Source organism: Ochotona princeps, chromosome 4 (assembly GCF_030435755.1).
Source record: "Ochotona princeps isolate mOchPri1 chromosome 4, mOchPri1.hap1, whole genome shotgun sequence".
NCBI classification, from domain to species: domain Eukaryota; kingdom Metazoa; phylum Chordata; class Mammalia; order Lagomorpha; family Ochotonidae; genus Ochotona; species Ochotona princeps.
In genome coordinates this window covers 43,439,105-43,456,415 of record NC_080835.1, presented here as the reverse complement: position 1 = coordinate 43,456,415, position 17,311 = coordinate 43,439,105, and the positions used below count along the sequence as shown (strand labels likewise).

The 17,311-nt window shown below is 41.0% G+C and overlaps 1 protein-coding gene and 1 non-coding gene across 2 annotated transcripts; both read right to left on the bottom strand.

The window, feature by feature from the left end:
* Window positions 1–5,653: 5,653 nt before the first annotated feature.
* On the bottom strand, window positions 5,654–6,135 carry PTH (parathyroid hormone). The gene is made up of 2 exons (XM_004593765.2): window positions 6,046–6,135; window positions 5,654–5,925 (listed from the first exon to the last, which is right to left on the bottom strand). The coding sequence occupies exons 1-2, from the start codon at window positions 6,126–6,128 to the stop codon at window positions 5,664–5,666; spliced, it is 345 nt and encodes a 114-aa protein (XP_004593822.1). The 5' UTR covers window positions 6,129–6,135; the 3' UTR covers window positions 5,654–5,663.
* Window positions 6,136–16,188: 10,053 nt separating this feature from the next.
* Window positions 16,189–16,321, bottom strand: LOC118759611 (small nucleolar RNA SNORA13). Its single transcript, XR_004996301.1, has one exon. It is a non-coding gene; the product is annotated as a small nucleolar RNA SNORA13 (small nucleolar RNA).
* Window positions 16,322–17,311: the final 990 nt, after the last annotated feature.

Here is a 17,311-nt window from a genome sequence, read left to right as displayed (position 1 = left end):
AGTCCTTGTTTTGTTCAGGAGTACAGATGCAGGCTGCACTATATCTTCACTTCTCGGTATGACAGTCTCCCTTATGCAGTTCCTTTAGATGAATTTATGCATATGCATTTTTTTCAAGATTTATTTATTTTTTATTACAAAGTCAGATATACAGAGAGGAGGAGAGACAGAGAGGAAGATCTTCCGTCCAATGATTCACTCCCCAAGTGAGCCGCAACGGCCAGTGCACGCCCATCCGAAGCCGGGAACCTGGAACCTCTTCCGGGTCTCCCACGCGGGTGCAATGTCCCAATGCATTGGGCCGTCCTCCACTGCTTTCCCAGGCCACAAGCAGGGAGCTGGATGGGAAGTGGAGCTGCTGGGATTAGAACCGGTGTCCATATTGGATCCCAGGGCGTTCAAGGTGAGGACTTTAGCCGCTAGGCCATGCTGCCGGGCCCTGCATGTGCATTCACATGTTTATTTATATATCTATTTACATATATTTATATATCTATTTACATGTTTATTTATATATCTATTGACTTAGTGTTTTTGTGCTTCTTCTCTTGCTGACAAAATTGAACAGTGAAAGTGGAGGAAGCAACTGAATGGGGTGTGGGTGTTTTCAGAGAATCTGAACGCGAAAGACCTTAACTGGCATTCTCAGAGCTGGGGGTCCAGGTTGTGATCCACAGGGGGTACATGGAGTTGCTGCCAGCACAGAAACTCAGGGTACTCTGAATGTGAACCCCAACTGCTGGATGTGAGCATTTAATTGGAAATGACCCGTAAGCTATTTTATTCTTCAGCATCCCTGATGGCTTCACTTACACCAGTGTCCACTTCAGAACCCATGCATCCACTTCAAGAGCCAGGATTCCCAAGGGAAGGTAAAAATGTGCAACTCAGGAAGACCTGTACCACAGAAGCTATGGAGGCGAGCTTGGCCAGTCTTCAAAAGTAGACAGAGGGTCTCTTCCAGAGAGAAGAGCATATGAAATGGAAGAAACAGCTGGATTATTCTCTCCCAAGATCGTGACATTATCAGGAGTGAATAAGGTTGAAAAAACTATTCTGATTGTTTGCTAAAGAGGCATCCTTAAGATGAAGATTGCAAAAATAAAGAATCAAATTTAAAACCTGCTTTAACTCTAAATAGTGGTTTGTGCTGGAGATGAAGGTCCCCCAAGAGGCCACATTTAGGGTGAGTTTGTTTTTTATCCTTGTGTGTTTTCCAGAGCGATCACTGTGCTGATGTTTCAGGTTATAGCCAACAACTGTGTTGGAAAGAGTCTGAATTGAATACACAGTGGTTTAGCACCTAAGAACTTAGGAAGAAGGGTTCCTGAGTAAGGCCACATTGGAAGGACAAGTGAATGACTGGAAACACCAGATGAACACAGGGTCCAAGGATTAGATCAGGAAATGAAGGGAAAACCAGAGAAGAGTGATTCTGCTTTCCCATCTGAGACCGTTAGCCTGCAACAACTACAAGTTCAATAAATTAAAAGTAAACACAAACTTATATGAACTGAAGGTACACTTTCAAAAGTCTCTCTATACAATTATCAGGAAATAATAAATTTCTAGATTATGTTTAGATTGAATGTCTATAGGAAAACAAATAGGTGCATGAAACGAAACACAGCAATCTTTATACAGAGTTAGAATTCAGGTGAAATTCTCAGCCAAGGGACATCAAGAATATTTATGCTGGTTCCTTGCTGCCCTCTGGTGGTCATTCCTGAGTTACACAGGCTGGAGATCTTAAAGTGCTTCCCAGGTACTTTTGCAACTAAGAGACTAGTCCGGCCAATCAAACCTATTTCTGTGAGACTAAGAGACAGCCTCTGCTTCCTGGCTACTGGCAAACACTGCTGGGGAGAGATCCGATTTTGCTGTGCTAGTGTCAACAAAAGTTCCAGTAACAAGACTTTGATTGAATGGCAAAAGACAGAGCAGTGTGCTTCTGGCACAATCAGTAAGCAGCCGTCTCTGGCTCAGGGCAGAAAATAGGTAGCACCGAAGGAGAGTGACCGTTTATCCTTTTTAATACTATTATTTGAAATGCAGGGAGAAAGAGGAAGAAGTAAATGAAGGGAGGGAGGAAGGGGGTGGGGACAGAGAGAGAGAGAGAGAGAGAGAGGTTTCATTCAATGGCTCACTTCCCAAATGCTCACAAGAGCAGGGGTCCAGACCATCACTCACCATCTCCTAAGGTCCTCCTTAAGCAGCGAGTGGGCATCCAAAAGAGCTGTGACTCTAACCTAGGCTCTCCGGTTTTGGATGTGGGCATACAAAGCAGCATCTCAACCACTGCAATACCCATCTAAAGTTCATACCACAATGCGCACTACTAATGCCCACCTATAAAAATATTCCTTCACCCCATTTTCCATGAACTTTGGGAAGGCCTTTCATTTATTAGAAGTGAGAACAGATCACCTGGGGGTTTAGAGACTTTGTCCTCAAAATGTGACCTAGATTCCATTCTTTTTAGCATTCTAAATGATTCTAAATGATTCTGGAATGCATATGTATCTGTTTAAATTAGATTTTGTACTCTGAATTTAAACCAAAGTCTGCCTGACTGAACTAGGATGCCAGAAATCTAATATTCTTTTTGCTGTTTTATTTATTTACCGAAAGATTCATTTTATTTTAATTGGAAAGGCAGATTTACAGAGATAAGGAGAGACAGAGAGAAAGATCTCCCACCTACCAGTTTACTCCCCAAATGGCTGCAATGGTTAGAGCTAAGCCTATCTGAGGCCAGGAGCCAGGAACCTCTTTCCATTCTCCAATATGGGAGTAGGATCCCAAGGACTTGGACCATCCTCTGCTGCTTTCCCAGGCCATAAGCAGAGAACTGGATCAGAAATGAAGCAGCCATGACACAAACTGGCATCCATACGGGATGCCGACACGTGGAGGTAGAGGATTAGCCAATTGAGCCATTGTGTAGGCCCCAAGAAATCTGCTACTTTTCCATTGTGCAACTTACAAAGGTCATGTGCTCTTTGCAAGTCCCATCGCAATCCTGTGTTTATTAGAAGGATTCACACGGCACTCTTCCCTGAGCATGTCACAGCGCTCTGCATTTGTAACTACTTGCCAACCTCACTTTCTTTCTCATTAGAACAGGATCTTTTTGAGGTCAGGGAGAAGAGTTTGCACATCTCTGGAATCTAGCTCTGCTAGCCTGTGCGCTGTCTGTGCCTGCTGCCTGGAAATCTATCCACTCCCTTTCCTCTACCTGTAAAACTGGATACAGGTGATTTATGCTGTTCAATATGTTAGCTGCCATAGGAGTCTATTTATATTAGTTTAATGTGAATGAAAATTTAGTGTGAAGACTCAAGTAATTAACTGGGCATGTGCCACCCACGTGGAGGAACTGGACTGAGTTCCTGACTCCTTGTTTTGGCTTGACCAAGTCCAGCCATGTGGACATTTGTGGGATGAACCAATGGAGCAGATTCTCTCTGTTTTTCTCTGTTTCAAATACTTTTTTTTTTTTAAGATTTATTTATTTTTTCTATTGAAAAGCCAGATCAAATTTACCCACTGGCTCACTCCCCAAAATGATTGCAACAGCTGGAGCGGAAGCAATCAGAAGCCAGAAACCAGGAGCTTCTTCCAGGTCTCCCAAGTAGGTGCAGGGTCCAAAGGCTCTGGGCCGTCCTCGACTGCTTTCCCAGGCCACAAGCAGGGAGCTGGATGGGAAGTGGAGCAGTCAGGACATGAACTTGCACTCATTGGAGCCAAGCAAGGTAAGGATTTAGCCATTGAGTCATTGCGCCAGGCCCTTAAAGACATTTTTAAAATTGTTTTGGGGTCAGTGTTACAGTCCTATGCATGTCCCAGCTGCTACACTTCTGATCCAGCTCCCTGCTGATGCCTTTGGTAAAGCAGTAGAGGAGGGTCTTAGTTCTTGGGAACCAGCCTCCTAGGTGAAGCTCTTGGCTTTTGGCTTTAGCCTGGACTAGCACCAACCAATGCAACCATCTGGGGAAAGAACCTCTAGAGGAACAATTTTTTTCCCACCGTAACTCTGGAAAAAAAACCTCCTGAAAATTGTTTAAGGGGTGGGTCTTTGGCATAGCAGTTGAATCATTGCTGGGGATGCTTGCATCCCACATCAGAGTTCCTGGGCCAAGTCCCAGCTGCTCGGCTTCTCATCCAGTGTCCTGCTAATGTGCACCTTGGGCACCTGCCATGCGTGTGGGAAAGCCAGATGGAGTTCTGGGCTCTTGGCTTTGGCCCAGCTCTGCCTGCTACGGACATTTGGGAAGCAAAGCAACAGATGGGAATCAATTTCTCCCCCTCTGCCTTTCAAAGAACATTAACTAACTAGACATTTTTTCAAAATATCTATAATTTAGAAGTCAGTCATCAAACATAATGGATACATTTTTAAAGATCAATACACAATGATCTGCTATACTGGACCAGTCACAATGTAGACTATTTATGCCATCAACCTGCTGGCAGGTGTTGATGTGACTGGATTAAGGCTCTGGATTTTATCCTTCGTCAGTATTCTGTGCATTTCCTACAGGCCACTTACAGAAGTTAAAAGAGAATTTATACATGTTATCTCCAAATAAAATGTAGGCCCTATGACGATAGAAACCAGATCTATTTTGTATGCCAATATGTGCCTAGTACTTAATATAGTGCATGACAAATAATAAATCCTAAAGATGTGTTTTCAAATAACAAATGAATTAAATTATCTTCTAGAAAATATGAAAATTCTAATCCTTGCAAGTTGCAGTCTAAACTAGATATATTATCAGTGGGTTTATGGGGAGACACATGCTTATGCATTCAAATTCCAAACAACTTTATTTTCAGAAATTAAAAAGTAAAAAAAAAATCTAACTAGTGGACCCATTACTCTGGTAATATAAAAAGAATGATATTCCAAATTTCAAACCGTGAAACAAATCTTGAAAGAGCATTTAGCGTTGTTCTAGCTAGTCATGACCAATTTAACCAATTGTAACCAAAAATAATACTTGTGATAAGTGAGGAACAATTTCATATATTTAGAATTATAGGGCCCGGCGGTGTGGCCTAGCAGCTAAAATCCTCTCCTTGAATGCCCCGGGATCCCATATGGGTGCCGGTTTTAATCCCGGCAGCTCCACTTCCCATCCAGCTCCCTGCTTGTGGCCTGGGAAAGCAGTCGAGGATGGCCCAAAGCTTTGGGACCCTGCACCCACGTGGGAGACCTGGAAGAGGTTCCTGGTTCCCAGCATCGGATTGGCGCAGCACCGGCCGTTGCGGCTCACTTGGGGAGTGAATCTTCAGATGGAAGATCTTCCTCTCTGTATATCTGACTTTGTAATAAAAATAAATAAATCTTTTTAAAAAAGAATTATAATCATTAAAATTTTATTTTGCAGTATAATGAGAAGAGAAATTAAAACATGCTATTTTATTCTAAATTATGCAATAACATACTTTGAAAAGAATAAGCAATAGAGCTAGGTTGATTAAAACAGCCCACAAATGAGTAAAAGTAGAATTTTAAAAGTGAAATTACGACTGTCACAGACTGCAATGGATCACATGCCAAGTTTGATACTTGGTAATCTTAACAGTGATTGGAAAAGTTAGCAGCAAGCAGTATTGTCGCCCAGTGCTGGAGTGGTGCCTGGTCGTATCTGTTGTCACTGGGATTTAACTTTAGCTAGTACATCCACATCGGCTTTGTCTGCCTCACCAAGACTTTTGTGATGACTGACAACTAGAATATTGTCTTCCTTTTTGCGAGGCTTCTGGAAACCTCCTTCTTTGGTAAGCAGAGGAGCTTTGAGGCCAACAAAATTGCGCACATCCTGCATCTTCTTAAGCAGCCATTCGACCCTGTCCATCACGGTGAGATGTTTGCCCAGGCTGTGCATCAGCTGTATCTCACTCACAGCTCTCTTCCTGGGAGAGAGGGAGAGAGAGAGGCAGGCATCCTGTGAGTGCTCACGTCCACATCATAAAGGCAGCCTTAACAACTCCATTCCCGCGCCCTCACCATGCAGCACGGGCTGCAGGACTTACTGAATAGGCTTCCCGTCCAACTTGGCCAGAAAACAAACTGCAAACATGACAATCATTACTTTGGCCATGTCTTGCGCAGACATTATCTCTAAAAGGAAAAGCAAAATGGAGACAGATTTAAGTATCCTTCACGTTCCAGTTATACGAATATGTATTTACAGCTTACCGTGAAACTGTACCACCGTAAACAGTGTGAAAATGAGTTGGTTTCCATAATAGTGTTTTGGAATCAGTCTTTTTATTGTATGGATACATTAGTGTAATATAAATATTTGATATAGAAATTACATTAGTATTACTTTCTTACATATATTTTCAGATTTGGGGGGGCAAGTTTTAATATGTGAATTTTAAGCAACAAGAATGAAAGACCATAGTTTGGACAATTTCCTCCTGTACTTTATGTTGATTATGCCTCTAAGTGGTCATGATTTGCTTGAAAATGGCGAATTCTCTTAATTAGGTAAAATTTCAGCACTGTTTGTTTGCTTAGCAAATCCTGTTTTCATAGGTAAACTTCTTTTCAGGTACTGTAATAATAATTGTGCATGTCAAATTAGTAGGCTCTTATTTAGAGACTTTTTCTTTTTAATTAACACACACTTCCTCCAGCATTAAAAAGACTGTGTCATGGCACTTAAAAATCACAGAATTAACGGTTTGTTATATGAATTTCAAGCTTCGACTCTTAATAAAATGCCTATGTCATCTTATTTTCTCAACTTATTTTACTAGGGATTGTTTCTTTTCTTTCTTTCTTTCTTTTGGATTCATTTATTTATTTCGAAGGCAGAGTTCCAGAGGGACAAAGGGGAGACGGAGGGAGAACTTTCATCTACTGGTTCTCAAACGGGGGCTGGGCCCGGCTCCAGCCAGGAGGCAGGAGGCTCAGGTAGGTCTGTCACGTGGGTGTACTTGGGCCATCTTCTCTGGTGCATCAGTAAGGTGGAGTACCTGGAACTTGAACTGGAAACAAATGGGATGCTAGCATCACAGACAGTGGCTTAACGAGCTGTGCCACAGCTTTGGCCCCTAGCAGCTATGTTCTGGCATAGTTCCATTTGCTCATAAAACTTTTTGTATCACTATGAAATAACCATGTCTTAATCTGCATTTCAATAATGGCAAAAGCTATAGTAGTTTTTCCCAGTGCTTGGAGTTCGTCCAGCATACACGTAGGGTGAGTTAGGTACTCCTATTTTAAAGAGAAACTACATCATTTAGAAGTAATGCAGCAAACATAAAAGCCTGCCACATTTCCGTTCACTGCGTACCACCAGGGGGGCCATAAAGGAATATTTTCTTTTTGGTTTATGTTGGAAACTTGCCCTGGAGCTGGAGGACAGCAGCAGTGGCTTCTCATGCTGGCTGTGTCACTTCACCTATTGACCTCTGACTTCCTGCTTCTTAATGGGGAATGGGCTTCTCACACGCATATTACAGAAAAGACTGGAAAAGTGGCTGCTTAGCACTCTTGAAGCTTATACATACTTTTCAGCATAGAAAATTTTAAAATGTTGACACTTGTGTAAAGAGAATAATTATTCAATAACAAAACTAAGTTCTTCCAATTTTAGTATTCAGACTGAGACCCTAGAAGCAATAAAATACACAATTAGCATAAGGTTACTCTGCAGGAAAAACTGAATTTTAACTTTGCTTAATGAATTTATATTGATTATTTAGATAAGAAATACTCATTCACTGTCAGCCTATTTTGTTTCAAAATTTTGATAGACTACTAAAATACTAGAATTTGGTTATTTTCCCCCCAATTTCAGGGGAGTTGAGAAAATGCAAGGCATCTAACTACAAAGACACACGGTTTAGAGTGTCGTTAGCATGAACTTACTCTAAATGGTGACATTTAGCCACCAACATAATTCAACCCACTTAAGATTTCACTGTGAATAGTTTATTTGTAGGAAATGGTCAACAATAAATAATTGTTTGATTATCAAAACTCTCATTAGGTTTTTTTTTTTTTTAAGAAGGAAAGATAAAACTGCAAGGGACTTACCAAACAACCGCTTAGGACAAGGTCAGTGGCGGCTGATGCTCTATGGATGTCGAGTTACGTGCGGGTGCAGAGCAGTGTGCATCAGCAAATGGGACGCTCCCAGCAGGTCTTCAGCTCCGAGGAACGCCCTTTATCCTTGCGGAGGCTGCCACTCCCACCTCTCTGGAGGTCAACTGCAAGATCACACACACCCCTATTGGGCAGGACCCACTTGTCTGAAGCTTTAGATTTTTGGATATGAACAGGAAAACAGTGTCGGACTGGGAAAAGTGCTTAGTCAAAGATTTCCAGCAAATATTGAACTTCATAGAAAAATTCTGACTAGACTAAGGAATCTGAATTCACATTTTTCAAAAGTCTGACATCAAAGATTTGTGATTTGTCATCTTACTTTTCAGTTTGAAAATAAGTATATTTGGGATTTGCCATTTGAAAAAAAAATAAATAAATAAAAAGAAAATAAGTATATTTGCTATACTATTGGTACAGTTGTTATGCTAAGCAGTCATATATGCTATGCTAACTTTACAAACCACTGTCAACAAATTCATAGTATCCACCCTGGTCATCTTTCCAAAACTATACTTTTTTTTTTAAAGAAAGTGTTAAAAATAATCAGAAAATGCTCTTAGGGCATAATCCATCTTAAAAGCTTCAAAAGTGAAGTTATTTTAAAGTTCATATAACTTGCATTCCATTTATGCACTTTCATCTGCAATAATATATTATTATTATTATGCATTATCGCAGATTTAAATGCATAGATAATAGTAACTCTACTAAGATACCACATGACATTATTTACTGAGTCTTCACAGAGGTATCCTGAAGTAGGAACTATTATCATCCCCATTTTCATATAAGGAAAATTAGACTTGGAAATGGAGAACATGGATGTCAACTTTATTGCTCTTGAGCCATGTGGATTGTCACTTACTCATTTTTTTCTGTTAAAATAAGCCCTTCTTGGCCTCCAGTCCCTCAGGAACAGCTTGCCTAGCCCTTTGCAATCTCTATGTTCAGGAGTTTGGTTTCGAGCCTCATTCCCCCCACTGAGGATGAGAGGTCTGCTCCAAAACTAAATGGAGACCTTCTGCTACCACCTGCCGAGGTCCAGCCATTGTCTCAGCTTGGTCTTTACATAGCAGAAGCCCTGGAATGCCCTCAATAGCCCCGGGGCTCATTTAGACAACCTGCTGCCCATCGAAAGAGCCTGTTCCAGAGCTTGCTCCGTGCTCTTAGGTCTGGTCCCACCCAGGTTTCACATCATTCCTCTTCCTATGAGTCTTTGCCAAGGCTTGACTCTACCGCAAGAAAGATCAGTACAGGCTCGAAAAGTAACTATATGGAATCTAGAAAGAGAGCTATGTGATACTCATGCTCTCAGAAACTCTCCACATGCATTCCCCAGGCTCCATTTTGGCAAAGTTGGAGATAAACTGAAACATATGCTGAGGACATAAAGCAGTTTGGTGAAATGTTGAAAAGTGTGACCTACAAGACATACTTGAATACAAATGGGAAACCAACCTCTGGAAAAGATAAGACGTGGGGTAGGCATTTATTTATTTTGCTTTTCCAAATTTCTTTTTATTATATTTTTGACAATCTTTATATAGTTAATTAAGGTAAAAAGGTTCAAGGGCTATAGGAAAGTAGGTAAGACTATTATTTCCACGTTGTTTCCTTCATGTATCTGAGGTAAAGGGAGAAGCCCCACCCAGTCTCCCACCCACCCCAGGTCCCTGATGTGGGGCATGCTCCGAGGGTCTTGCTCAAGTGGTTTTGATAGTTCAGCAGTTCTGAATTGCTGCCAATCTTGCCACTCCAAGCATGATGAAGTCGTTGAAGAATCCACTGATTGACATAGTCCATCTTAGAGTCTCCGTTTGCCCAGTTTTTCTCTGCCAATATATAAGCATTTATTTAAAAGCTATGGTTGACAACATTCTATCTTCACAGAATGTGTTAATTGCTGAATGACTGAGAGACAAGCTGATCCCTCAAACATAATCCTTAACTTTAACCGAATGTGTTAGGTGTTCTAAGAACAACGGCTTGCAAAGGCATAGGGGAGGGGCCGAGTCCACCTTTGGCTTTTTGGGAAACTGTTGTACTGAGAAGCTGCAGTGTCCTCAAGGGTGGCTTTCCGACCCGAGAAGTGAGAAAGGACAGAAGGAAAGTGTGTGTTTTTCATTTTACAGGGGATACTTGACCTTCCAGCAAAGAAGAGATGTCACTGCCAAGACTGGCCACATAGTTTTATCTCAAGCATCAGGCTCTGCAGCTGCAGACGGCGGCTACGGGCAATGTGGGCGTCGGAGGCTGATGACATGGGAGAAGAGCTGAGCATGCGCTTTCGCTTTGAAAAGCTCAGCCTTTCTCTGAAGCTCAGGTCAGACAACCTAGTGTCTTCCTCGCATGTACCATTGACGCATAGGACTCAGCAACAAAAAGAAGCCTCTAAAGTTGGATGATCCAGCTACAGCTTTCCGAGTTCCATATATTGTGTACGTATGAGAAGGTGTCTTTAAAAACATCAATCTGTTGAAATATATAATTGATATACAAAAGCGTGCACTATATTTAATGTGTACAATGTGATGGCTTTGGGCATATGCAAACACCCATGATAATCTCACCTCCTCAAATTCCCTTGGATGGCCTCCTCATTCACTTCTGAAAAGCATTTATCATGAGACCTTCTCTGTAACCAAAATTGGAAGTGCATATCACAGGATTATTAACTGTAAGAGCCGAGTTGTACAACGGGCCTGTACAACTTCCTCTCTGTTAACAGTGTTTCACAGTGGCTCACACTTTTCTTTTAAGCCCTTTGTGGGTTCTGCAACTCCTGAGCTCCTTTTGAGCTGTCGGAAAACACTGCCTGAGACCTTCCCGTTACCGGTTCCAAGCTTGTCTAGTTACAGGCATGTTTGAACAAATGTTCAAAGAAAGTTAAAGGATTTTTGGTAGTAATCAGCTCCTTATTTTCCAGAGTTTTAAAATCCACATGTTGAAGTAGACTATGGCCTTCATTCCTTCAAGGAGGGAAGAACTTTGGATATGAGCTATCATACATGGACCTGTCTTACTTGTAATTAGCAGTAAAAAAAAAAAATCATGTGAGGGTTGTGAGTTTTGCATAGCTGTCCAGGTGCCCGCTGGAGCACCTGTATTCTGTGCAGGAGTGCCTGGGTTTCCGGCGCTGCTTCTCATTCTGCAATTCCTGCTGTTGTACACACTGGGAAGCGGCAGGTGATGGATCTCTGCCACCTGCAGAGGAGACCTGAAATGAGTTCCGACTCCTGGCTTTGGTTGCCAGCATTCAGAGAGTGAACCAGTGGATGGAAGATCTCTGTCTGTATATGTATTTTTAAATGTATGTTGATCGAACTCTGAAAGGAAACAGTTGCCTGTCCATTCCTTCAGATGGGTCCATCTGGCCTAGGTCACTCCAGGAGTTCCCAATAATAACGACGGACAAGTACGAGCAACCTGGCCCAATGTGCCCTAGGCCTTTTAGATTTGTTGGCCCTGTTCTCTAAATTACAAAGACTTCTGAAGCAGGTGAGTTATTATGGTCATAAAATCTATTCTGAATTTACTAATTGCACAGGAGGTGTCGTAAAGCCTTAACTAAAATAAGCACAGTCTGGATTGTTGCCAACAATGTGTGTTAAGTGAGACTGGAGAGTCAACTCTTTCTTAAGTTAGCAGACCAACAGGCAACCCCAGAAGCTGTGTGCTTTTCGCATCCACACTAAAACATCCTGTCGTGGAAATGCTCACCGCCTGGGTGCAGAAGGTGTGGGCCAAGTCTATAGCTCTGATGTCTAGCAGCTGCACAATCCATTTCACATAAAACCCTAGCTGCCACAAAAACAAAACTTAGTTGCAATGGAAAAATAGGTGTAACCACTCAACAGACTTATTTGAGGATCATATAGGATAATGTATGGAAAGTGCTTTGTCAACTGCATCAACAGTATTGATTACATCAACAGTATTGATTATAAGCACAGTAAGAACACATCCTGTGAATCCTGTTAAAATGATATAATGCCAGTTTGTATCTTTCTGTTTCCTCTTTGTGGATTTCAGACATTTCAAACACCATTACAGAGTTACTATAAAGGCTAATCCCAGACTGCTTCTGACGTCATCTTCCAACAATGCAAAGACTCTTCAGCATGGCCTAACTAAAAACAAAAGCAAAAACAAGCAAAGTCCAAAACGCGGGCTTATTGGACGGAAAGAGAGGCACAAAGATGAGACTTCCAGGTGTATTCACAGCAAAGTATGTGAAAGGCACTGTGACATCTACTCAATGGTTGTTTACGTTGTGAAATCAACTGAAGGGAAGATCAGAGTGGAAACAGCACTATGTCTGGGATCAGAAGACCTGAGTTTAGATCCTGGGAATCCTAAGCTTGCCACATTTATCATAAAGAAGTGTAAGAATACCCAGTTAAAGTTGAATCATTTCTAATTGTCTATGCATATATATACTGAGATAAAAGAAAAATACTGTTTGGGACATACTTAAAATATGTCTAGTTGATCTAAAATTAACTTTATAAGTATCTAAATTATACGCTTCTTCATATTTTCCTGATAATTTGGCTTTTATTATAAAAGATAAATTTATTTATTTGAAAGTCACAGAGACAGAGAGAGGCAGAGAAGAGAAAGAAAGGGAGGAGAGAGTCTCCCATATGCTGGTCTACTCTCATATGGCTAGGTCTGGGTCAGAAATGAGGCGGGCCCAAGCACGTAAGCAGGAGGTTGGGTCCAAAGTGGAGGAGCCAGGACTGCAGTCAGCACTCTGATACAGGAGGCAGCAGAATCCACTGCATCACCATGTCCACTCCCATTTCATTTCATCAAACATGACTTTGAAAAATGTTACCCACTGATAAAAAGGGAGTGTTGTCACCAATTTTGACTCCTCTCTTCTTCAGCCTTTGGTGTATTGATCTCATTTGTTCCCGTGCTAGGTGAGTGTTTAGGCATAGCCGTGTAAAAGATTCAAGATCTTAAAGTGATATAATCCGTTTGATTAGAGAGTCATGACAGGTGCCATAATAATGGTCCGTATCAAGATGGAACTTCTCTGTTTATAAGCAATGTTGTCCCTTAGAACAACTGCCTTGACATTGAAAGCATCAGATTTATCACTCATTCGTCACCATACACCTCTAATCCCTTCAGTAAAGGGTCAGTTTAATAGCACTGTTGTTTGCTCTTTCTTGAAAAATTCTTTGTTACTATACAGAGAACAGATTTCATATGTTTCTTAGATAAAATTCTAAAGAGATAATCATACGCCCCTCTACCCTCTTTCCCTCTCTCAATCTCCTTCCTCATTTCCTTCCTTCCTTTTTCTCCTTAATTTTTGCAAAAGCATAATTTCAATTCACTCTATAATTACAGGCTTAACGAACCGCTAATTATAGGAAAAAAGAAGTGGCTGTCTTTGGGATATATCAAACTAAACTTCCACCTATGACCCCAGCAACTTATACGGGTACTGGATAAGTGTTCGGGCTTCACTTCCTTCCTGTATCCCTTTTGATTAGCCTGGGAAGGCAGATGAAGATGGCCCTAGTGTTTGGGAGACCTGGAAGAAGCTCCTGGCTCCTGACTTCGACCTGACACAACCCAGTTGTTGCAGCCAGCTGAGGAGTGCACCAGTGAACGAAATATCTCTCTTGTCTCTCCTCCTTTCTTTCCATAACTTTATTTTTAAATAAATAAATCGTAAGGAAAAGAAAGTATTCAATTATTTGATCTAAGCAGTATTTTGTCTCTGTGATTTTTTTCTCCCCAAAACAATATTCTGGTCTAATATTGAGAATAACATAAAGAAAATGTCAGCTGCAGAATATCTATAGCATACATAGGCAATATTACTCAAAACTGTCATGGCTAATCACTTGGATTTTAGAACATAAAGAAACATTATATAGAGATCAAAGAAATCTGAACAAAATATGGTCTTCAGTTGGTAAAGCTTTCAATACTGGTTCATTGCTCCATCATAACCAATGTGCTACACTAATATATGATGCTAACGATAGGGCAACCAGATGTTGAGGTGAATAAAGTGGGTATATAGGATCTCTGTTCTCTCTGGCTAAATATCCTATAAATCCAAAACTCTTCAAAAGTACAGTTTATGAATATTTTTATATTCATGGGGATATGGCAAACAAGGAGAAATAAATAAGTGCAACTCAGTAAGATAAATAAGAAGGGTTTAATTATTGGAAAATTAGATACTTGATATGGCAACATTTGGAGTCAGGTAAGCTTTTTTCTTTTGGATCATCTGTTGGCATTTTCTGCAGCAACACAGTATTCTTGAGGTAAATACTATTTCTAATTTCTATATCTCCCTATTAGAAGGGCAGCATTTAAACTTGGGACTTACCGAGTTTATTCAACTTTAAAGGGTCAAGGCAGAATTTAAATCTATATCACTGTGACCCTGGCTTTGTTTTTCTGTATATCATCCTGCAGAGAATGAGGGTTGATTGAATGGAAGCAGAGAAATTAATCTAAGATTTATTGGCTGAGGTTGAGACCCTGTGTTGGAAGGTTTGGGATTATTGAGAAAGTTAGGTACGTGCCTTGACCTTGAGGGATGTGTGCTCTTGGGCAGGGGGAGGGTGACAGCCAAATCTGATTTATGATAATACCAGGTCTATTGGGGTGGGGAGGAGGGCAGATGTGGCAGTACTGCGGGTGGTAAGAATTTCAAGGTCGGGTGCAATCTCTATAGATAAAAAGATCATTTCTTTTGACCTGAGGAGTATTGAAGGATTAATAGCTTGGCTTCTTCTCAGGTGTAACAAGATGACACAGACAAGTGATAAAGCTGGCAATCTCTTATCTAGTTTAAACAGCTTTGTCTATAGTTTCTCAGCTGTAAACAATTTTCTTGTCACTAAATAGCTTAGTTGACAATTTGTTTTTATACTTGGATTCAGCAAAATACTCATATATTCCATCAATCAAATGGCAGCCAAATAATGATAGTTACATTCACAAAGCACTTATTTTATGCCAGGTACTGTTCTTTTATTTTGTCTTTATTTATCTGAAAGTCAGAGAGGCAAAAAGAGAGAGAGAGAAAGAGAAATCCTTCCTCTGTTGGTTCACTCTTGAAATGGCTGCAATGACTGGAGCCAGGCCAGGCTGAAGCCAGGACTCTCACAGGCATCCTCTGATGGCCTCCCAGGTGCAACAACAGAGAGCTGGATTAGTACGGCAGCTGGATCTCAAACCGATGCTCTAATTTGGGGTACTTGTGTCACAAGTGGTGGCTCAGGCTGTTTTTTTTTTTTAAGATTTATATTATATTATGTTTTTATTTATCTTAATGTGAACATGATCATCTCAACTGATACAGAAAAAGCACTTGACAAAAATTCAACATTCTTACACGATTAAAAAAAACACTCAACCTGCTAGCACTGGAGAAAACCACCTGGACACACTGAAGAGCATGGTTGGAAAACAAACAGCTAACACTATATTCCATGGTGAAAGACTGAAGCTAAAACTATAGAACTTTTTCTTACAGGAAAACAAATATCTAAGTTTAACTTAACACTAATAAAATCAAAGATAGTTTCCTACTTTCCCAACCCTACTCTTGTCAGTAAAAATATACCAAAATAGCCTCAATCAAAGAAATGTCATCAAATTATCCCATCAAAATTTTAGTGTTAAAGTCTTGCCTCCAAGGAATATAGCAAATGTTGATGGAGCATATTTGTGCTTAATATAAACTTAGATGCCTTTTTGTGTAAAAAAAGTGGTATATTGAATTTTTAATTCATAACTTGTCTTAAACTTGCCCAAAGGCATGTCTCTTAGCATTCTGCAGACTTCTAAATGATCCGTTTGATTCTTGTGAAGCTCAAATTTCCAAGTATCCCGATGCAGGATGTTCTCAGTGGGGGCCCCTTGACATTTCTGGACGGTGCTCAGCTGGCAACCGCCGGCGCTGCTGCCCCATCTCCCATCTGGACAGACCCGGGGGGCACGGATTACCATGTGGCTCACTGTCAGCAACTGCAGCTCACATGCTCAGGGAGGCAGGTGTGAGCTTCAACTGTCACTTGTGCAAGGTCCTGTGCCAGATACTGAATCTCAGTGCTGGAAAAGGCTGCCAAGCAGTCAATGTATGCCTTCCTTTACACCATCGTCACCAGTTTCCAAAGGTGAATGGGCAACATGAAGTTTCCTAATAGGGTGGCATGGTGGTTGATATCCAAATGCAAGCAACTTGAAAAAGAGATAATATGAGGAAGCCATATTCTTTCTTTTCTCGGCCATTTATTGAGATACAATTCACAATTCATGTATTTAAAGTACATAATTGTTTTAGTATATTCATGAGATTATGCAACCACAATCTAATTTTAGAACATTTCAATTCCCTCCTAAGAAAAGACACCTGCCCATCAGTTGTAATTTCTCATACTGTTCCCTCTCCCTCCCTGCAGCTGAACACAACCATTTCTGTAAAATACATATTATGGGAAAACTATGCATACACATAAAAAATTTTTGTGCCAAAATAAACTTGCTTTCAAGTTCTTTTTTCATTGGCTTTTGGCAGTGCCTTTGTCAATACCTCCATCCTACTGGTCCTATTTCTCTGAAGGACCTTGGCAGGGATTACCATCCCTTCTTGAACAAATGCTGCCACTCTGTCACGAGTGGTGAGAGAGGGAAATAGTCCCTGTCTTTGACGATGGACATAAAGGCAGAAAACATACAATACTGTACTTTCTTGCTGACTGTGGCTACTCAGGGTCTTCAGATGCAACCTTAGACCCACAGCCTCAGGGTCTTGGAAGACTGTGGTGCGCCTAACTGCTGGCCTACCACCCTCTGACAGGCACAACCTTTCTTATCATGAATGAGAATTCTTTGAGCATTTCATCTGCCTTCCACTGCCCCAATTCCACTCTCACAAAGCTGACTGCAGGACCATTGCTCCAGTAGTTATCCTTTCCTTCAGCATCTTGGATTGGCATCTTTCCAGGCAGGCAGGACAAGTAGGACTGCAAATATCTTCCTGTACAAGAATCTGGAAGAGCCTCTTGGCTCCTGACTGCAGATCAGCACAGCTCTGGCCTTGGCAGCCATTTGGGACCATTTGAACCAGCAGATGGAAGACCATCTTTTTCTATTCATCCTTATCTTTATAAATCTATAAATCTTCAA

What these genes read in the sequence shown, in the direction of transcription:
- PTH (XM_004593765.2), bottom strand. Translation starts at nt 6,128, where the DNA reads ATGTCTGCGCAAGACATGGCCAAAGTAATGATTGTCATGTTTGCAGTT. An exon ending in TTGGACGGGAAGCCTATTCA is followed by an intron (nt 5,926 to 6,045) that starts GTAAGTCCTGCA and finishes CCTCTCTCCCAG; the next exon opens with GAAGAGAGCTGTGAGTGAGA.